Below are 23,362 nucleotides of genomic sequence, written 5' to 3' on the forward strand. Positions count from 1 at the left end.
GTACACTAGCAAGTAACTTGAAATTCATGTAGTTATTCTTAAAGTTCTATGTATTATTAAAAACTGATGGGATTTTGATAAATTCTAGAATGCTGGGAGCAGGACCCTCATATCCGACCATCGTTTGCCTTAATTCTTGAACAGCTTACTGCCATTGAAGGGGCAGTTATGACTGAAATGCCTCAAGAGTCTTTCCATTCCATGCAAGATGACTGGAAATTGGAAATTCAGCAGATATTCAATGAATTGAGAACCAAGGAAAAAGTAAGTTGATTTTTCCAGTTGCATGGTAGTGAAGGAAGTGTATGTGTCTATGTGCGATACAGCAGTTTTGAACTTTGAATGGTGGCTTACCAATATAATGCTAAAAACCCGATTTAGTAGTGCAGATACATAAGATCAACTACTTGGAAGAGAGGATTTACTCTCTCACTAAAACATTAATTTAAGTTGCCTATTCTTGTTGGTGGATGTACTATTCTTAGATTCCATTAATGTGTTTCTGGACAGTATGATACAGTAAGCTCTTTTTAAAACATGCTATTTTTTCTTGGATATTTGAATGCGTCACTTAACAAACAAACCAGAGTTTATTTACCACTTAGCTAATCTTTATAAGCACTGCGATTTTTCATCTGCTGCTGAACATCCTCCTAAGCTGTGTGAATGAAAAACTTTTCATCCTGTTATGTGACTGTATCATGTGGCTTTTTCTTTTTTTTTTGTAAAAAAAAAAAAATGAGATGGTGTGTTTATCTCTCTTCTTCCTGAACAAATTAATAATATTGATCTCTTTCAGTGTCACAGTTTTGGAAATCTTCTTGCCAGATATTAATAAGATTGATTAGGTCACACTTATACTCCTAAATCAGCAAATCCAACTTCCTTTGTTTATTATCCGGATTCCTGTCACTGATCTTCTTTCCATAATCTCATATCATTATATGTTTGTGCTAAATGGACACTCCTTGTTGATTCTCTTTGCCCTCTCTTTTAGTTGCTTCAACTAGTTTTTAATCATGCTGAGGTTTATATTTTTCTTTAGACAACTTGATAAGATAACCATTGGAATAGGCCAAGTGTCCTCTTGATTCCCTGTTAGAAATGCTTCTAGTAGAAAGAGGTTCCTTCTTTGCAGGTCTTTTTGCAGTGTAGTTATTGCCCAGTATATATTTGTTGATATTTTTCATGACACAGTAGTAGATGAGGAAGAAGAGAATTGAGATGCAATGAGTTGTGAAGAAATCTTTTTAAAAGACATAGTCACACAACTTTGCCAAAAGCAAAAACTAAACTCTCGTCTTGCGAGTCACTGTCAGGAGCCTTTGTCCCTCACTTGTGAAAGTGTCACGAATGGCTGTCTCTGGACTCTTGGTTGGTGATGGGTGTGATGTTACAGATCTATTGTAATATCAGCACATGTGGTATAAAAATTGATTGATGGCCACTAAGATTGCAGTGTCACCAGTAATAATCTTCCGTACTTAGTCTCTGCCTTTCCCTCCACCCTCTGCTTTTTCCTCTCCCAGCTGGGTACACAGGCTGCTGGGGCTGGGCTGGGAGCCACTGGAGCTGCCAGGTTACAGTCCCTCAGCAGAGTGTCGAGACTTTCCTTTTTACTTGCTGTGTGTTTACTTGCCACAGCCTGCCAGAGGGCATAACTCTCTGGCCATCCAGAAACTGCTCAACCAGCAGTTTTCCCCTTTTTACTCTGGGAGCAGTTGTAAAGGGCATTCCCTTTTTTAATTTTCTGGAGGCATTAGTCCAGTGTGAGATTTCCTGTTGAAGAAAAATCTGACTAAATCAAGGTTAGGATTAAATAAGTTGATGCAAAGCTTTGGGAGAAGAGTCATTGTTGGTATGAAAGCAAGTTAAGCTTAATTAGAGAGGGGAAAAGATAAAATGAAATTTACTTCTCATATACAAACGTAAATGGACCTATAAAGGCATCTTCCCTAATTAGGTAAACCTGTTTAAGAATAAAAACATGTAACTTTGACTTAGACAAGGTTTTCATATGTGCGGGCTTATTTAATTCGGCACATTATCAATTTTGCTGACAGATATTAGAGAGAAAGTAATGTATATGGAGTATTTATAGAATAATAAAACAAAAAAACCCTGCGTGGAGTCTCATGCCCTGTAAAAGAGGATCTTCTGTAGCTGCAGGAATTTCCTCAAGGGCTTTCTGTAAATGAGTGATGGTAACACCCACTCCAAGAGGAGATCACAATCTTCTTTTGACAAACATTCTTGAGCAATTTAAATATAGAATTCTTCCCTGCCTTCCTTACAATGGGTGTTTTAGTTGTACAGTGGTGTAAAAACATTGCATAATTAATTGCAGTAAGTCTGGTTTTAATTAGTTTATTTGGAGAAGAGTAAATGCTTAATCTCTCAGTGAGGAAACTATTACTTTTTCTAGACTGTCTGCCTCTTCAGGGTCCTCAGTTTTTGCCTTGTTACTGAGCTTTATTGAACCTGGATTTGAGGACAAGAGATGGGTAATCAACAGTGTCTGCTAATACATCTTTATTACTGTATTAATACTGTATTAATACAGTAATAAACATCTTTTCTAGTTAAACTCTAAAGTAACTTTATTCTAAATTTGAATTCTAAATTTCTGATAAATTTTAGCAGATTTTGGAAGCTGAAGATTAAGATAATTTTAAGATCATAGATTTACAGCTGTTTAGCCTTGGAGTAGTTTACTCTGAAAAATTAACTAGCTGCCTTACTAAAGCTTTTCCTGCTCCAAAATAAAAAAGAATTAAGGGAAAAGAACAACTGTTCTGTGACATTGATGGTTGGAGACTATGCGTTGTAATTCAGTGGTTAGTAGGTGTTTGATGCTATACAGATACCTGCTAGATTTTAATTAAGAAACAGCTGTCTTCTGTCTTATGACTTGCTTTATCCTATTACACCAATCCTCATTTAGTGTAATACTGATTGCTTTTCTAGATAGAAAAGTGCTACTTAGTACACGTCTGAAAAACAGGAAGGGTTAGAAAATTAAAAATAAAGGCATTAATTTGTGTATTCGTTAGGTCATTGACTTTGTTAATGCATAGGAGCTACCTAAGAGCAGCCCTCATGCTATGAAAGAGTCTCTGGCGTGAAGTACTTTGAGCACATTTTCTGCTAGGCTGTAAGCTGACAATCTTTGATTGGATGTGTTGTCCCCATTGCTAGTGCTTACCTACCTTAAGTACAGTGACTCAAGTTAAGGGGTTAAAAGGAAATCTGTATAATGCTTGTTTGTGTCCAGATAAAGAATCTTGGTTTACGCAAAATGGAAGACTGTCAGAAGATCATAGGTGCATGTTACGTGTATATAGTGCATCATGAAAACAGACAAGGAAATACAACATACTGTGCACTTTATATTTCCTTCAGTACAACCTTCATATTATTCCTTAGTTTCACTTGTGTGAATCTTATCTTCAGGAGCTTCGATCACGAGAAGAGGAGTTGACAAGAGCAGCTCTTCAGCAAAAATCTCAAGAAGAACTACTTAAGCGCCGTGAGCAACAGTTAGCAGAACGTGAGATCGATGTACTGGAGCGTGAGCTGAATATCATGATATTCCAGTTAAATCAAGAGAAACCCAATGTTAAGAAGAGGAAGGGCAAATTTAAAAGAAGCCGGTTAAAACTTAAAGATGGACACAGAATTAGTTTGCCTTCAGGTCTGCAATTTAAAAAAAAATTCACAATATATGTTACAATTAAATATGGAGGGTTCAGTTTCATGGTTAATGTCTTCAGTATTGGCTGCTATTTTGATCCTAGGTCCTTCTGCCCTAATAGTGCAAAAGGATATGGTAATAATTGTTTAGCCCCCCCATTTTATTTTTTCCTAAGAAAACAACATTCACATATCATATTCTTGTGGGTTAGTCCCCATTTCAACTGGAAGAATCTTTCAAGGGATTCAGCCAGAAGTCTGTTGTATCTGGAGGGAAAGGTTACTTAGCATGGGAGCCAAATGATTTAAAGTGGTTCGAAGTTCAGATTTTTGCTATTGTTTTCTTTTTGTGCAGATAGAAAAGTACCTTTTAATCACATCCCAGAACTTTCTAACATGATATGTTTGCCCTAAACTTACAAGTACTCAGTTGAAAAACAGCACTTTGGTAAAGGCTGGAGGTACAGGTGTGGTGGGTCCAAACTGGATGCTTATTGCAGTTGCAAATACAACACAGCAGTTACAGTCTTTGGTGTCTTGCTTCTTGCAAGCACACACTGTAATAGCGACAGACGATATTATCTCGGAATACAAATATGGTATAATTTGAGTGTTGGAGCATTTAATTCCACCCATGAACACATTAAAACGCCCCTTTTGCAAAGGAGGTGTGTTTGTAGAGAGTCAGGTTTTTCTGGTGTCAGGGGCAGGTGTAGTGGTGCCTTTTTGGTGTTGCCACGAGATGGCACTGTGGAAACTCAAGGTGACACCAATGGTTGGAAAGCCCTCAGTGCCAGCACCAGCATCCTGATGTTGATGGGCTTCCTTCCAGTGGCTTCCAGGTCAAGTCTGTCAGTTTGTTAATAATGCAATAAGAACTTAATGCCACACTAACACAGGTCTGGTAGTTGGGAAGAGACAATGAGGGCAGTAATATTTAGAGTACTGTTTCAGCACTAGTGAAATGAGCTTATTTGTCCTTAATAATAACAATAAATAAAATAAAAATTACACTACAGCCTCCCAGGTGAGCATGTTAGATTGGTTTATACTGGATCACAAGCTTAAACTAAATATTTGGTCCTTCTTTCCAGTTCAGCTCATATTTAACTTGAAAAAGTGATAAAATAAATAGTTTTACTCAGAGTACCACTTAGCTCTTTGTTGTCAAGAATCATCCAGATGAACTTGTCCTTATGACAATCTGTTTTAAGAATAGCATACAATCTGATTGCACTGATGATGGGAATTAGAAAGGGGTATACTGTCAAATTTAATTTCATAATATTCATTGTTCTTTTATTACTACATTGCTATAAATATTTGTAATTCTGTAGTTTGGTGTGGGGTGTTTTTCTGACGTGTTGATAGGTGTGACTTCTTTGTTAATGCTAATTTTTATGTTGTATATTAATTACATGTTAAAAAAAATAAGGCATATCTGCTTACCATGAATATTGATTTGACATGAAATATCAAGATTTTTCTTTCCCTCTTTGACAACCAACAAGACTGAATAACATCTTGTGATGTGGATGTGTCTCAGTTTGGGTCCACTTGGACCTACCTGCTTTTGTTGACATTACTGCAACCCTGTCATGTAGTGTCTGTGAAGGTGTGAAATCCTGCCTGTTTGACTCGAGATCTAAATTGTTACATAAAGAGTTGGTTTGTCAGTGTCTTTAATATGAACATTTCTTACACTGTCAAGTCTAATTCATTATATAGCTTTAATTGTTTTAAGAAGTACAGCAGTATAATCTGAAGATTTTTTTTTTTTAAGTTAGAACATTAAAGCAGATTTATTTTACTCTCTTTCAGATTTCCAGCACAAAATAACAGTGCAGGCATCCCCCAATCTGGATAAGAGGAGGAGTTTAAACAGTAACAGCTCTAGTCCATCAAGTAGCCCCACAATAATTCCTCGTCTTCGAGCTATACAGTGTAAGTCTCCATGATTTATATTTGTTCATTTGGTCAATAATAGACTGTTTGTTCCATACAGTCACTGAAAAACTGGTAGTAATGTCAAATGCCAGACAGACTTCTGTCTAATTTCCAGGTCCCTTAACTTGTTCTCACATTTGCAACTTGTTGTTTGATGGGAGGGATAATCATGCTACAATGCTGACTGATTTTCAGTAATTAAAAATGATTGTGAATGCTTTAAATCATATATTACCTTAATAACTACAGTAACTCCTTAGTAAACTGACCGGGATAAACCAATGAAGAATCAAATTTTATAACAGCAAAAGGCAAGGCCTCATGTTTAGAACCCATACAAGATGGAAAACAAGTTTTTATTAGGTATTGGATTTGGTAAATGAAATCAGTTGGGGACTATTGGAGGGAAGGGGGGAGGGAGGAAAAAAAGCAAAAAGAGAAAGATTCAGAGAATATGGGAGTAATGTCAGATGGAAAGGCTAAAGAACCAGCCAGCAACCCAGGTTGCTTATGTCTGAGAAGCAGCAAGCTTTAAGCAAATACAAAACCAGAAGAAAATAAAGAAGAAAGCTTACTTTGAGTTTTTTAAAATCAAGAGAAAGAAACAAAAATAAAATTATGGTTACACTTGCATGCCAACATTATTCCATGTATACTGATGACAGAAGAGAAGGTGTGTTCATGCTCGTGCAGTGGATGTACCATGAATATGGAAGAAAATTGATCATATGGTTACAGTGAAGCCCTAATTTGTGTTTGGCAATGACATATGTAGAGATAAAAAACAATTCCTACAGGAGTCACTGCTTATCTCTGTACCGTCTGGTCTACCATGCAAAGTAGATTGTCTAGTTATCCATATTGAGCATGGAATGCCATGTAAGATGAAAAAGCATCAGGTTTCTCTCTCCGTATGGAATCAGTGGAACCTGTTCCAGCTGATTGCATGTGGATAGTTGCTATCTTCTCTTGTAAGGGTAGCCACCTCTGAAGGAAATTACTTCAGCATCTGGCTTTATCAGATGTAAATAAGAGGGAGAGGAAATCACAGTGCATGGGCATTTTTTTTCTGCATGCTGTTCCACAGCTAGTTTAAAGATTTTGTTTGTTTGTTTGTTTGTTTTTTTGTTTAAACCAACCTGAAACTTTATTTAAAAGTTTGGATAGCAACTATGTTTCTCTTCTCCTTTGGAATACGTGTGCTTTATGAAATCCTTCTCACTGTTAGTGCCTAAAGGAGAAGTGTTGTCTTTTTTGGCAGTAATATTATTATTAGTTTGAACTGTAACTGGTAACAGTTCCCTGGGTGAAGATCATTACTACACATATGTTGTGGATAAAGAAGAGAGGTAGACAAACCCTGTCTTGCTTTTCTTAATGAAAGTTTGACATGGATGGAAAAATGATGTAAGTCTTTTTCAGAAGTTAGCTGACATAATATGTGTGTTGATAATGGTTTCCTGACCCCAAATTGTGTGGTGGGTTTTTTTAGTTTGGTTGGGGGGTTTTTTGTTTGTTTGTTTGTTTTTGGTTTTTTGGGTTTTTTTACTGCAGAATGGTAAGAAAGGTTTTTCTTAGTAAAATGTCATAATTACATACAAACAAGACTGTCTTGTTTTATCTTTGATTCTCCTTGCTCGGTATGGAAGTGCTTGGAAATGAAGCGTCAGGTATTGGCATGATTCTGGAAACCTGAGGTTTTTCTTTAAATGCGTAGACTTATGTAAGCCATAGCAGTGCCACTCCTTGCATGTGTGCTAAGTGCCACTGGGAATTTTTTTTTTTTTTTAATTTGAGCACGTATTTGTATTTGTAGGACTTGAACATACAGGACAACATAAAGGCTCTCCTTTAAAAGAAGTACACTTCTGTTTCTGAGTTTGCATCCCTAGGCTTTACCTAAAAGCTTATCAGATCTCTCAGGAGTATCTAGCTGAAACAATGTAGGTCCACACCCATCTGCACCTGTGCAAAATAAATTCTCTCTCCCACAATAATATTTTATCTTGATTTAACTTCAAAGTGCCTTTGTTTCAAGAAGACTTGCTCAAATACAGGTGATTTGAACAGGCATATATAACAACTGGTTACTTGATTGCTTCACGTTATCATGAGGAAGACTATCTTCCAAATGTAATAGTTTAAGTTAAAAATCTAGTTAATTGTAAATCTTGTTATTAAAATGAATTCAGCTGATTTTGAAAGATGCTTCAAATGGTGGAGGAAAACAGTAAGATGTATATCCAGAGCTCCTGGAATGTGGTTGAAGGCGGGAGTGTGAAGCGGTGCTGGTGAAGGGTGCCTGGGCAGGCAGGAGATGCTGTGCAGGAGCATGTCAAGGCCACCTCATTTTTCATGCTGTTATAACTAAGTTGTTTTTTTCTCTTGGATCTCTCCATCATAACTGTAAGCATGCTGAGTTCATAGCAAGTTAATTTCCAGTTAGTCAGTCATATATAAAAATCTACTTGTCTGAGTCTGGTCCTAGAAAGAGGATCCTCTCAACTCTACAGTAAAACCCCTCTGTTAAAAGATGCTCAGTACCTTTGTAGATCTGGGCTTTATGACCCAAAGATGAAAATACAAGAAGGGAAACAGTTCTGTTTCTAAAATAAGTTTGACTAAGATCTCTACTACATTCTCTTAATTTTTTCCTCAGTGATTCCCAACACAGATACACACACAACTAATGGCCGAAGAAACAGTGTGTATGTGTACCAGCAAGATGTAGATATCACAAGTGAATATGAACTTCCAAGTGGGGTTATGACAAAAGGCAAGATTTCATTATGTTTCAAAGGTGCTGGTGCTGTTTAACATAAACAGTTGAGACAGTGAAAGACTAAGCATTTAATGCAGGTTAGACACTTGAAAAGTATTTTTTTTTTGGTGTAGTGAGAAAGAAAACATTGTCATAATTGGAATATTCTGTTTCTTTTGATACCAATTATTCCATAGCGTGTATTTTCTTCATTGGAATTTAAGTGCTCAGTCTAACTCACTTGTCTGAATTACCTAAATATAAGGTACTCAGTTAAAGGAAGCATGGGAAATATGATCATTTTGCTGCTTCATCATTAATTTGGGTCTCTCGTCAGCTCATAAATTATTTTTCTTGCTTGCTTATCTTTTTGGATCAATGCAGTTGCATGGTAGTTTTTGTAAAAGAAAAAATCTCCATTTTTGTCTACAAACTGTGTTACTGTGTCAAAATTGTTTTCAGTCGAGAAAACATTCTTTCTGTCAAAATATTTTGGGTTTAGAAGTAGTATTTATGTGTTGGGGTTTTTCTGTTTCTGTTTTTAAATCCAATCTCTAGTAACTTCAGATGAAAGCAACAGAACTTGGGGGAGGAGCACAACTTATCACCAAGAAGAGTTTGAAGATGTGAAGAGAAGTGTTAAAAAGAGAGGTTGTACATGGGGACCAAGTTCGGTTCAAACAAAGGATCGTGCAGATTGTAAGGACAAGTATGTCTACTACTTTTTGTTTGTTTGGTAGTACTAAGCGGTCCTAGTAATGGAATCACTAACATAGGCAGTGAAGGAGAAAAGTTCTGCAGTCTCTAGTTACAGCTAAAACTCAGTCCTACCTTTTAAATAATTTAGTAATTATATTATTAATGAGTAGCTCCCGCACAAAGACTTAAGGATAGAACACTAACTTATCTTAAGGTTTTAGTGGCTCTTATCTTTTACCCTTTACCACTGGTTTTTGAGACTTGGAACATACCAGGATGCTGAGCTGCTAATGCACACCAGGCATTCATAGCATGTGTGTCCAACTGCAAGCGTGGCTCCCAGTGGGCACTTCCAGTACCATTAAATAAGACTGACTGTCTTTGCATACATGAAGCACAATGCACACCAGCAACACCATTTACACTGACAAACACAGTGTGGAAGAGTTCTGAAAGTCAGTTGAACAACTTAACTTTCAGATTATTTTTTTCTGATTGCTGAAAACTAGAGGTCGGCAGTTTTTCTGAAGCAAGAGATTCTTTTCCTTGTCTCTTCCACTCTATACAGTTATTTATAGTGAGCTTTTTTTCTTGATAGAGACATCCACTCGTTTACCTGTGGCAGTAGTTAGTTCCAGACCATCTATTGAAACTGGCTTTATGGTATTTTTGTTTGTTTTAAAGTCACTATGCTTAATAAATTTCCATTTCTTTGACACAGTGAAACTGTTGTCAAGGTTTTCAACAACTTTTGTTCTTCAATAGGTAGCCAAGGCCCAGTTTTCTCTGGATTTCTTTTTAAGCTATTGTGTCATGAAATTTTAATCTTGTAAGGAGTAACTGATATAATGCACGTATCAATTTATAATCATATGACTCTATGTTATTATATACAAATTTCTTTACCTTTGGGAAGCTTTACTGTTTTCATGTTTATAGTTTAAAAAGAAAGATATTTTAGTAATTTTCTGTCAAAGTTTAAGCACTTATCTTCTGTAAATTCAAGATAACTATTGTTATTTCAGAATAAGACCCCTTTCAGATGGCAGCAACCCTTGGTCAACCCTTTTAATGAAAAATCAGAAGAGTGTTCCTTTAGCTTCACTGTTTGTGGACCAAGGTAAGAGCTCCATTTGAAAAAGTGAAAGTTGCCATATAATGGCATTAAGTCTACCTCCAGCATTATAAATAGTATTGCTTGAATTTGTCAAGGATTATGCAGATTATTAGAGAGTAGTCATGCTACAAATAATTTTCCTGTGCAAAAAAAGAGAAATCTATAAAAAGAATGCAAGTGTTAAAATATTTACATTTCCATTACTGGCAGCTAAGAAACATACATGGTGTATGAGCAGTACAGGGCAGAGATTTTTTTTTTTTCCTGTGTTTTTGAATTGCAGGATCATCTGTATATGAGGTCTGCAGTGAGCACTTTTTAGCTTCTTTTAAAAAGAAATATCTGAATCGGTAGTTGTCTTGACATTTAAATGATCATTAATGACTTTTATTGTTAGTGGGCTCTGCATAGTTGTTTAAAAAAATGCGTATTAGTTTAAAAACCTGTAAGTCCAGATATATTCCCAGGTAGTAGTTCCCTGGTTTTTAAATGAGACTTATTCCCTAAATTTTCAAGAAAAAAATAGGTAGATTTAAAATCTTAAAGTTGTTTAGGCAACACTTTGGGATTTACAGGTAAATCCCAAGAAATAAACATATTTCATCCTCTTAGGATCAGGAACATAATAGCTATATGTTGCTTTTTATGTCCATTACTATAATGTGCTGTGGCTATACAATATTCGTTATATTTTTCAAATTTTCACATACTTTGTGTACCACAGATTCTCTTATCTGACAAAATTAAGTTAGTAGTGTCAGAAAAAAAACTGTCATATAACATGGTGTCCATACCATCAGCTAGATTGATGCCAGCTGGAAGAAGAAATGGTATGCTGCTTGAACACTGCTTTTTTTTCCACCTCCCCCCACCCCCGCCACCCCCAACTAGGAAAAAGGCATTTTCATCTTGGTATACACTGGTAGGGGTATAAATCAAGGCTTCACAAATAGTAATTTTATAGAATCATTAGCTTGCTACTACACCCCTACATACAGAGAAGATTATACAAGTTTACATATTTGCATTTTGAAATATTTATGTTTATTCTGTAGCATTCAGTAGTTTATAGCAGAATAACACATGTAAGTCAAATTATACCTTCCATTTTATATGTCATTAGGTATGAGATGTCCAATTTACTTTTTACTGCAGACCACCATGGCCTAATGAATTAATTGGAAAAATTTCTAGTAACTCACTGGATTTTGGAACACCACTTAATTGAGTGTGTTATAAAGAATGTGTTCCATATCTTATCTACCAGTTTGTGTATAGTAAATTACTTCGTTGTAATCCATACACAGAAATATTTTTCATGTTGTTTGAAAAGCTTTGCAAATCCTCAAATATCACAAAAAAATGCAAAGACAATACCTGCTTTTCAACTGTGTTGAGTACATAAAGGTTGGGAGATACCTTTATTTTAAGAAAGGCATAATGTAAGATATGGAAAACATAATTTATTTACAGTTAACTTATATACTCAAGAAAAGTTGCTTCTAATAGAGTTTCCTTTTGAGTTGCTAAAAAGATGAGATTGTAGCAAAATGGTCCTTCCACTATTTTAAAGACTGTCAAGAGAACATGAAGAGGTTTAGGCTTAGAATGTGTTTCTGAATCTTACGACACGAGTCTCTGAGCTTCTGACTTTATTTAAAGGGGCATACAGTGTACCTCAAGATTAACACTTGCGAGTGAAAAGAAATAATGGTGTATATATGCAGACATGAAATAGCAAAATAGCTGAATTGCAATCTTAAAGTATACCATGATGTTTTCCAGGTGTCTATAACGACAAGAAATTTCTCCCTGAAAGTTTGGACAGTAAAAGACCAAAGCCAATTAAGTTGCCAAACCAGGCCTATATTAATCTACCTCTTTGGAAAGATGATCAGGGAGAAAACACAGTAGAACATGAGAGCTTTGAAGAAGGAACCTCTGCTAGTTCTACAAATAGTACTCCTCAAATGACACCTACAAACAGTCTGAGCAGGACGCTGCAGAAAAAGAAGACGGATTCCGTGCTGTATGGGTGTGCTGTCCTCCTCGCATCTGTTGCCCTGGGCTTAGATATCAGAGAGCTGAACAAATCGCAGGGTCCAGATGAACTCTTGCCTAAAGATGAGAAGAAGAAGCGTGATGGAATATTTCAGCGTGCTTCGAAGTTTCGTAGGAGTGCCAGCCCTACAAGACTGCAGTCCAAGAAAGAGGAAACAAGTATTCCATCCCTAAGTCCAGCTGCCAACACTGTGAATCTTCTCTCTATGCCCTCCATTTCCACAAAATGCCTACTTCAACCTGACACTGAAGATGCGTTTGTAAGCACTATGCTTGGTGATTGTGGTCCATGTAGTTCCACTGATGACTTTTCATCTGAAAATTCTGAAAGTAAGAGAGAACAGAGGATACAGCTGGCTTCTAACACAGTTTCTACACGATTAAAAAATCAGCCTTTTAACCTTTGTCTGAAACAAGAATCTCAAAATGTGCCAAATGATTCCTCAACAAAGTTAAGAGTGTTGGGTCACAGACGAACCTTATCAGATGGGACCAATTTTCAGACCACAGGTGGGTAATTAAGGACTTAAAGTACAGGGGATTTTTAAGTATAGAAACAGAAAATGAAGGGAAACTAACCATTCACCATGAGTTGCTAAGATTTTTGTTGCACTGTTATGTGTTAGCTGAGCAACCATCATCATAACCGTATGTGGGTAATCCCTCTGTGTCTGAACCCTGAAAATACTACCTGCATGTGGAATAGTAAGGAGTGTGTGTACAGAGATTTAAGGGGAAGAGATGGTTCATTTTAAGGCAATATCTGTTTTTCTCAGATATTGCACAAATAGGTTTCCCTGGTCTTTTAATGTCATTGAGAACCTGCTTTTTGTGACATGTAGAATATTAGCATTATGGCTGAAATAATGCATGCACCTGACAGTGTTGGTTTATGTAGTTGGGGACTGCCTGAGACTACAGTTGTTTGATATGGTTTGAGTCTGCATAGGTGAGTGAATGAGCATCGTTTTAGTACTGCACATTTATTAGCTTCAAGAAAAACAAGAGTGTTAAGTTTTGATTTGCTTGCTTGACCTAGAAGTTGTGTCACGTGTTCCATGAATCCTTAAGTTAAACTGTTGATAAAATTTTAACCTGAAAAAAGGTCTTTAAATCGGGTTTCTGTGTAAATGGATAAGTTCACGATTAACAAGTTTTTGAAAAGAAGCTCTAAATTTCAGTACAGGTGTTCTACGGTGGCTTAAATATCATATTTTTCATGGTACTCTATGCATATGTAGTTACTCATAATAACCGGACAAATTTCTGGAGCTTTATTCCAGTACTAACATTCATTCAGTTACTGGGTGGTTAGTGCCTTTGCTCTATATCCGTTTTGTAACAATAAAAAAATAAATTGTTACGGACTCCAGCAGAGAGTATAGATACAAAAATGTTATTTGAGTACTGCTGGTCCTCTCTTAGGAGATTCCTGACAAATGTACAAGCCTCTCAATTTTTCTGGTGGCGGGGGGTGGGGCGGGAAACCACCACCAACAAAACACCAAAAAACCCCACACCGCTAGTGTTTTACGGCAACCCATGTTTACAAATGGCAAAGAAATCAAGAAGTTGCATGGTTTAAATTCTCTTTTTTTTGTTTGGCCTTTCCTTTCCCCTAGCTAATGGATTCACTTCGACCAATGATGTCTCCACATTACCAGTTGTATCATTTACTGGAATTCTTCACTCACCGTTTGTTCAACACAGAAGCAATCACGGGAGTAATTCAACTGAAAAGCAAAGCACTGTCAATATTATATCAAGGCCTCGACCTTCTTCCATAAGAAGTAGAATTGATGCATGGCAAATTATTCCACGTGTTATTAAACCGAACTCTAAAGACTCTGAATGTTTAGAGGGCAATGTAGGTCCAGACGTTAACTTCTTGCCAGATACAGAGGAAAGAACTAACTGCCACATGCCCTCATTACTTGATATTGATGTGGAAGGTCAAAACAGAGACTGTACCGTGCCTTTGTGTAGAATGAAGAGCAAAACTTGTCGGCCATCTATATATGAACTGGAGAGAGAGTTTCTGTCGTGAGTGCCTTTCATTTTAAAAATGTTTGCTTTTTAAAGGGGAACAAATATAAAATTCTTGTCCATCTAATGCTTTGTGCTGCTGTTTTCTGACGCACTGTGACAAATAGTACCAAAATTATTAAAATGGGCAGCTAATTAAGAAAGTGTAGTTGGTGCCTTTTTCAAGTGTTCCTTGGAATCCCAACTAGTAACTCTAAAAGCACAATGCTGCAAAATAGTATTCTAGGTGAACTTTATAAGCATATTTGGAATGACTAACATAACATGCCCACCTCCCTCTGCAGTGTCACAGAACTTTTCTTTAGGTTTGAGGGCGTTTTGCTAGAAATTTAACTTCTATGCATTGAAAAAAAGAATGACATGCGGTAAAGGTTGTGTTCTATCAACAAGAGCTTCACCGAAGAAGTGGTTGTCTGCGGGCTGCCTCTGGGGCCTGTAAAATCGGGAAGGGAGGGGGCCGGGGTTGGAGGTGCTGGTGCAGGAAGCTCTGGTCACTGCTCATTAAGTAGCTGGTTATTCTTTGGCATTTGATGCTGAAATTCGCTAAGGACCAGCAGCTGCGTTTGCAGTCTTTGCCCTTGGTTTCTGTGAGAACTTTCAACTGTGTGGATGAGTTTCTCCAGAAAGTTACACTGCTTGTACAAACACTGTTTTCAGCACCGTATCGATTTGAGAGGGTAAACTTCAGTGTTGCGATTGGATGAAAGGTATTTGACATACTTTCTAATGTGAAACAACATTCCTTGTGGGTAAGGATACACTGGAACATAAATATTTGTACTCTTAACCTTTTGAAGACTACAGTGTTGGCACTGAAAACAATATTCTTGGTTTGGGATTTTTTCGTTTGTGGTGGAGGGGTTTGTCCCCCTTCTTGGTTTTTAAACTCTGCCGCACCTTGTATTGAGGAAAGATGATGGGATTTAAGGATGATTGGTTTTGATTTTAAGTGAGCCAACGGCACGTTTTACTGCACTCAAATGTTAAAACCGCAATAATTTAATATTAAATCTTTCAATATAATCTCTGCAGCTTTTCTTCTTGAAGTTACTACCGATTGCCCAGTTATTCACATTCAGGAATTAAAGAACAGAAACAGAAATGCTTGACTGGTTTTCAGTGATAGAAAGTTTCCAGAAAATTCCAAGTAGTTAATTGTGGGGAGATGAACACTTAACCTTGATAACACCGATAGTTTAATTTTTTACAGTATCACTAAGTAAGTGATTAAATAAAACCAAATGTACAGTATACCTTCCTTGATGAAAGCATTTCTAGAATGAAAGGAACATCCCTCACATTCCAGTATTTGAAGTCTTAATTTTGCATATCGTTTGACATTTAAGTAGTCCTCATAAATAAAATTAGATAATGTTAGAACAAAACTACTGTGTTGCCATCAGAACACTGTTTTGTTGAGACCTTTGTTTTAAATGTTTTCTCTTTTGCTCTAGGATCTGGGAGTTCAGTTGTTAAATAGAATACACAATTGCTTAAAGCTTCAAAACCAAGGGATTAAATAATGAAGTTTGTGTTCTAAGACTGGTATGCAGTACAGTGGCTACATTGAGGATGACAGATAATGATACATACAAAATCATGAAGTGTTAATCACCCAGAGCAGAACACATAAAATGCAATTTAGCAGCTCCCAAAGTGAAAATAGAAAAGGATTTCCTTAGAGTATTAGTGTACCAAAATAAAGACATAACCACTAGTTGTCTGCAAAACTAAATGCTTGCATAGCAGACTAAGTTATTACATTTTGTTCAAACCCGTTTCTATTTCAGTATTCTTAGTTCTTTGTCAACATGATTCAAGCCGCATAGTGTTCTTTGTCTTTAACTTTTAATTTCATCAGAACACTAATAAATGAAGTCTATTCCAGTTTGAATAAAAAATATTTTCATAAAATAGTCAACTAGGTGATGCACATAGATCACATTTTAAGTATAGCTTTATAGCAGATTTATCTTCAAGGCTTAGTTAGAATTTTGGAGCATTATGTATATTTCAACTCTTTCTTGATCAATTATTTCTATGTAATACTGAGAGAAAAGGAGTTGATTGTATTATGTATTTCTGAAGAAAGTATTGGCTTTCTACAGGAAAATCTCAGGTGCTGAAATATTTGACTTGTAAACTTCTGTTAAGTTCTGTTCTGTACGTATAAGGTTTACATAATTTTAAATGTTGAATTTTGCACCCCATGTTTTGTAATCAATAGTATCAGTATAAAAAGCCCTTTGTGAGCTATGTTGTTTTCACTTATCAGTGGCTTATGTCTCTTGTAATTAAACAAAGATTTCTGTTCCTGTTCAGTGGATAATTTCCCGTAAGAGTGGGACGTATGATATGACCAGCCCAGTGTGTTGTAACTAATTTAGGACTTCATATTCCACCTCTTATTCTGAGACAGTTTAGCTAAGCCATCTTGAATATTTCTCTTATGTGATGCAGATGTTTTAAGCTATAGTCTGTAGTGCTTGATCATCGTTTCTGTAGTTTAAAATTACTGGCCAGTCTTCACTTAAAAAAAAAAAAAAATTATTGTAATCATGGTTTCACGGTCTGTATTTCATTTGTCACCAGACAAACTTTCTATAAAGGTATGGTAATCTGGTATGCATTAAGTCATCTGTCTTGGTGAAAAATATATTTATTTCAATGTAGGTTAATAGCCTGACCAAATAATAAATTTTGTCAATTGTTTTAGCATAAAACTGAAGGTGCTTACACTACAAAGATTAAGATAAACACTTGACATGCTGTTGTACAAAACCTGATGATTTAAATGTTTTTAAATAAAAAAATAAATGTTTTGTAGCTACTGTATTGCAAAGTGACCTGAATTTTCTCAAAAAGCATATTTTATTGCTTTCCTAACATGTACAAAGGAGTTCTTTGGTGAATAACCAGGAGATATAGACTGCGACCAGCATGTTCTTGGAACATTAGAATGTAATTGTTACTTTAAGATTAATTATCCAGTACAGTAACATGAACGTTCCTGTAATTTCTTGCAATTGATGTAGGCAGAAACTTATGGTATAAGATTCTTCCTTCTTTCATGTGACTATAATATGTCTTTCAATGCTTTTACAATGTTTGCTGGATATCTTAGAGGGGGTAGAGCAGTGGATATAAATAAATTTTGCATCTGATTCAGAACCAAGAATACAGGTAAGGAATAACAATTCTCTTGTGGAGTTTTGGTGGGAGAGTTTGGTGTTGTGTTTTGTGGGGTTTTTTATTTATTTTGGTGGAGGGGTACTTGGTTTTTTGTTTGGTTGGGTTTTTTAAGCAAACAAAGCCGTATTTTCCTTGTAATATTTTCCAACACCTTCTTCTGTGAACTTCCCTCTTCTATTCCCCCGTCATGTCACAGGCACATCCGCCTGTGTTTCAGCAGGGAGAAGAGGAAGGATCTGTTTCCACAGTGGCAACAGGCAAGACACAACGAAGTCTCCAGTGGTAGAGTGAAATTCAAAACTGAAAGCCCAGTCTTACAAAGATGTGCCTGTGCATAGAGCTTTCAGTGAGGCTGGCTGGAGAATGAATATTTACATGGCCTATGAGCTTCAGCTTCAAGCCTAGATTATAAGACAAGATGCACAGGCAGTTTATTTGTGCACAGCGTCATAATGGTAATATTAAGATATACGTACAAGTGTGTGGAAGTGGAAAAGATCCCATTCTCACTAGCCACCTCCCTTTTCAGTATAACTAATCGGATCAATACAGTGCATGCATTGTGAGGAGCTAATGAGACTCTGGATTAAATGAATTTTCCTGAATATAAGTGAAAATGAGCAACCCAAATATAAGTTAGTCATCTCAATGCTGTTAGAAATCCAGTATTTTCTATGATCTTGCTAGTTCAATAAAATAGCTCTTTTAACCAAAAGAAATGCTTTTTGTTCTAACAGGCTGGAGGACAGATCAACAGAGCTATGCAAGTAGGATAGATTTACTTTTCTATTTCACACAATCATGGGATCATTTAGGTTGGAAGAGACATCTGGAGATAAACCAGTCCAAATCCATCTGCTGGAGCAGGTTGCCCAAGACCCTGTCTAGTTGAGTTTTGAGTATCTCCACAGATGGAGACTCCACAGCTTCTCTGGGTAATCTATTTGGGTTTGACCACCATCTCAGTGGAAACATTTTCTCATGTTCAGATTGAATTTCCTGGGTTTTTTTTAGTTTGTGCTCATTGCCTCTTGTCCTGTCACTGGACACTTATGAGAAGAGTCTGGCTCCCTCTTCATTCTTCCTTTATCAGATATGTATAAAGAAAGATAAGATCCTCCTGGAGCCTTCTTCAGGTTAAACAGTCCCAGCCCTCTCAGCCTTTCCACATACAAAAGATGTTTGAGTCCTTTAATTGTATTTGTGGCCCTGCACTGGATTTGTCCATATTGTTCTTGTACAGGGGAGCCCAGAACTGGACCCAGCGCTCCAGGTGTGGCCTCACCTGTGCTGAGCAGCAGAGAAGGACAACCTTCCTCAACCTGCTGGCAGCACTCATAGGGCAGAACACCATTGACCTTCTTTGCTGTAAGGACACATTGCTGGCTTATGTTCAGCTTGTTGTTCACCAGGATCCTCAGATCCTTTTCTGCAAAGCTGCTTCCCAGATGGTTGGCCCCCGGTGTGTACTGATGCATGCGGCTGTTCCTTGCCAAACACGTTTCCACTTCCTGAGATTCTTCTAAGCTAAATTTTCCAGCCTGTCCAGGTTTCTCTGAATGGCAGCAAAATTATCTGGTACATCGGCCACTCCTCACAGTTTCATATCATCTGCAAACTTGCTGAGGGTACACCCTGGGTGTCCCAGCATCCAGATCATTAATGGAGATGATAAACAGTATCAGCCCTAGTATCAACCCCTGGGGTACTCCACAAGTGATCTGGTGACATTTAAGCAAATTGTAGTTAATACCATTCATGTCATGTAAAATATTTTTCCTAAGTGATATAGGTAATTGCTATTCTTCAATTACTTTCAAAGGTGCTTTTTTTTTCCCATTTAAAAAATAAAGTCATAGTCACCATTCTCACATCTAGTAGGCTTTAGTGAATTGCTTCCAGTAGTTGAGATCTGGCATCAGGATGGCCAGTTCAGTGCTTCTTAATGTAACAGCTTGTATCTGTTCAAAATCTTTACTGTTTGCTTTAAAAGCAGTGTGATCAATTCAGCCTGGGTGACTGCAGTAGTCAAACTCCAACTAAATGTCTAATTTGGTGTTACTCCTTTGGGTGATTATTAATACGGAGACTCATGCTCTGCAACACTGCTAAATAGACTTTTAAAAAACATTTGCGTTATATCTGAGAACATCAGTCTTTTCTCCCACCACACCGAAGTGTGAAGTTACAGAGTCTGAGAACTTGGATCTCTTGTGGCTGCTGAAGATGTTCATGAATGCTCTGGCCTCCAAAGGGGACACAGAGGGGCCACAGCAGTGAGCTCCTTGGCAGAAAGCTGATAACACTTCGCCAAAGAAAGGTGCCCAATGCGGCCAGGCCTCCTCTAGCTGCCCAGTTCTTTGCATGCCAGAAAATTTACATAAGTGCTGTGTTGTCCTTTCTTCCTGCCAAGACTTCAGATGTACCTAGCTTAGATCTTTGATGTAGTAGTAGTCGCTATGAATAACCTAGTCAGCTGAGGGCTTGCCAATCATTATGAAAGCAGGTGGGAGTCTGCATATTTGGGGCCCAGGAGAAAACAGAAAGAATAGGACTATTCATTCCCCTTAACTGTTTTGCAAATTATTTGAATAATTCAAAAGCTTCTAAACTCCATTTTAGGGTAGACAGGATTGGGCGATAACATTTTTCAAAGCCTTTTTACTCTCTGCTACCTTCCAGATTGAACGTGATGTTTGTTCCTTGCGGGAGATGCCACTTACTCTGCCTGATAACTGTTCTTAATAGTCAAGGAGATGCAAGATTATTTTTTTCCGTGTCTCATGGAGAGAGGTAGTTGTGAGAGGAATCAGACTGATCAAATATCAAGTGTATCTGCCAGTAGTCTAGGTAAGTCAAAGATGTATACTAGATGTGTATTGTCCAGTGATTTAAGCTATTTTGAGTGCACTGTTCATGAGAGTGCTGGATATGAGCCAGCAGTGTGCCCAGGTGGCCAAGAAGGCCAACAGCACCCTGGCTTGTATCAGGAATAGTGTGGCCAGCAGGACTAGGGCAGTGACTGTCACCTTGTACTTGGCACTGGTGAGGCCCCATCTCAAATCCTGTGTTTGCTTTTGGGCCCCTCATTACAAGAAAGACACTAAGGTGCTGGAGAGGGTCCAGAGAAAGGCAATGAAGCTGGTGAGGGGCCTGGAGCACAAGTCTGATGAGGAGCAGCTGAGGGAGCTGGGGCTGTTTAGCCTGGAGAAAAGGAGGCTGAGGGGAGACCTTATCACTGTCTGCAACTACCTGAAAGGAGGTTGTAGCATAGAGGGTGTTGGGCTCTTCTCCCAAGTAACAAGTGATAGGACAAGAGGAAATGGCCTCAAGTAGCACCAGGGAAGGTTTAGATTGGATATTAGGAAAAATGCCTTCACTGAAACGGTTGTGAACTGCTGGAACAGGCTGCCCAGGGAAGTGGTTGAGTCACCATCCCTGGAGATGTTTAAAAGACAGAAGTGATGTGGTTTAGTGGTGGACTTGGCAGTGCCAGGTTAACGGTTGGACTTCGTGATCTTGAAGGTCTTTTCCAATCTAAATGATTCCATTATTCTATATGTGCCCCAACAGATATTGCTGAAGGTGGTTCTCTGATAAAAAGCACTGTGTAAATGTCTATATATTATTAAACTATATAGTGAATGCTTTTCAAAAAAGAGAATTACCTCAGCTTTTGTGAGCAATGATTGTGGTGCTTGGTTTTTTGTTGTTTTTTTGGATGTTGTTGTGTTGTGTTGTTTGTTTGTTTGTTTGTTTTGGATACCTGATGATTTTTTATGAATACCCGTGGAAGTCAAGATAGGATGAGGCTGGGTTACAGTTGTAAAGAAGCTTAAGTAGGACAGCTTTCTCTCCACTTTCTCCTTTTCTATATAGTCAAATTTAAGTTCACCTTGCTGCTAACAGTGAAAAAGCCAGGGGATCCTGTAATCCACAAAAGCCTTTATTGTAAAATCAAATACACTAAAAATAGCAGTTCAGGACTGAGCATGAGAAGCAATGAGATTAATGAGATACACATACTTCATATGGAAATCTATCAATATGTAAATCTTGTAATGCAAGCCAGTTAGCTTTTCTGCTTGCAAGGAACTCAAAGGATCAAAGCTGATCCTGTAGAATACACTGCAGAAGAATTTTATAGTTGTCCATTGCCAAACATAGCTAAGTGGAAGTTTTTCACCTGTGTTGTAAACTGAGCTTTTCACAGCACTGGCTTGGCTGATGCTCCAAGAGCGTGGCTCATCCATGAGAGAAGTATTTACTTGCAACAACAAGGGAACAGGTGGTTTCTGTCCTTATTGCTGAAAGTCTTTAGGTTTGTCATATTCCACCTTATTTTTTCTTTACTAGGGTAAACCATACAATTACTTCAATCTTTCTTCCTGAATAACTTCCTAGAGCTCTGATCTCTCTCTGGGGCATTCACAATTTATTGCCTTCACAATTTGGGAGGAAGGCAAAGCAGTGTCCAAAAATCTCCAGCTGAGACCTTACTTGAATCATCTGCGACAGCATTAAAAGCCTTGTCATGCTCAAAATACACTTGCTGCTTCTCCTGTTGCTAGAAGACTTGATATCTTGTCTTAAATAGAAATAAGTCTGATTTGTCAAGTCTTATCAAACATATAGGAGCTGTTACTTGTCATCTTTGAGGTGCTTTCAAAAGGTTCCTGGTTGCCTTTTCAAACATTTGAAGGAAAAATTAAGGTGAGCTGGCTAGTCTGTAATGTACCACCTCCACACACACACACATACACACAAAATCAAAACACTATCTCTTCTTTCCAGTCTTTTCTGTGGTTCTTAGAAATGACTGCTCTAATCAGATAAGCTTCAGAATAGAGATCATCAAGGCCAGCTAATTAGTAATGTTGGTTTTCTTTCACTTTCTAAGCTTTCTCTAGACTACTTTTTACCTACTTAAGTTGAAGTCTTACTGTTACTTGTTGGTCTTAATTGTTCTAGTAACTATTTAACATCAGACCCTTTTGCGAAAGATTGATGCAGATCAGACAATACTCATGATTTCTTGGCATCAACTAATGAAGTAAGGGCTTTTCCTGCCTGCCACTTTTCTTATGGATTTTTGTTTATTTGTTTTTATTACTACCGTATCTATAACATGACTGACTTGGGAGTTTTCCTTCCAATTTCACCTAATTTTGTCTCCATGTACTCTTGCAATTTTTTAAACTTCTTTTTCTACAGACTTTTGCCTTGTATTTTGTATCAATAAAGAATTCATAATTTACCCAAGTCAGTGGTCTTCTATAATTTCATTTCTCTCATACTGAAATAGTTTGAAGCCATGCTCTTGATCCAAAATTTCTAACTTATTTTCCCTTATATTTTTTCAGCCTGTACTTCAAGTCCTTCTGGTGCTGAAGTCTAGTTTTGTCAATTTGGGAAAGGGAGGTTGTATTGTGACCCCTTTTGAAATAAGTTCATAAAGTGTTTTTTCAACACCTGTAGTTCTTCCTGTATTTTGGACTACTGAGCAAGCAAATATGAATCTTCGATAAGTGAGAAAAAAACATTTCCATCTGATCCTCATTTTTCATAATCTTTGTCTTCTATGATTTGTATTCTGGTCAAAACACTTCTCAAATTATGCAAATTGAATCATAATCTTTTAAATTGTATTAAGACTTTCGGCTCTTCCTCATCCTTACTGTGCTTTTATACAACCATCAACTACAACCATAGTTTCATTTGCTCTTTTCTCTCCTTGCTTTACTGTGACCATATTTATAAATAGATGTGTCTCCCCTCATTTTTAGGTTCATGTCCAGGTTGCCTTATTGTTGTTTTTGTATGTGCCTTTGTCAACTGCACCATTC

General features: G+C 37.2%; 1 protein-coding gene across 1 annotated transcript in view; it reads left to right on the forward strand.

The window, feature by feature from the left end:
• The window catches only part of MAP3K21 (mitogen-activated protein kinase kinase kinase 21), a 41,798-nt gene extending 27,473 nt beyond the window's left edge, over positions 1–14,325 (forward strand). Inside the window, exons 4-11 of the mRNA XM_065631845.1 lie at positions 89–264; positions 3,454–3,694; positions 5,515–5,637; positions 8,300–8,416; positions 8,960–9,110; positions 10,126–10,220; positions 12,003–12,788; positions 13,901–14,325. Of these exons, the coding sequence (XP_065487917.1) occupies positions 89–264; positions 3,454–3,694; positions 5,515–5,637; positions 8,300–8,416; positions 8,960–9,110; positions 10,126–10,220; positions 12,003–12,788; positions 13,901–14,325 (2,114 nt within the window). The remainder of the gene's footprint in view (positions 1–88; positions 265–3,453; positions 3,695–5,514; positions 5,638–8,299; positions 8,417–8,959; positions 9,111–10,125; positions 10,221–12,002; positions 12,789–13,900) is intronic.
• Positions 14,326–23,362: the final 9,037 nt, after the last annotated feature.

This window comes from Caloenas nicobarica, chromosome 3, assembly GCF_036013445.1.
Source record: "Caloenas nicobarica isolate bCalNic1 chromosome 3, bCalNic1.hap1, whole genome shotgun sequence".
Taxonomy (NCBI): Eukaryota; Metazoa; Chordata; class Aves; order Columbiformes; family Columbidae; genus Caloenas; species Caloenas nicobarica.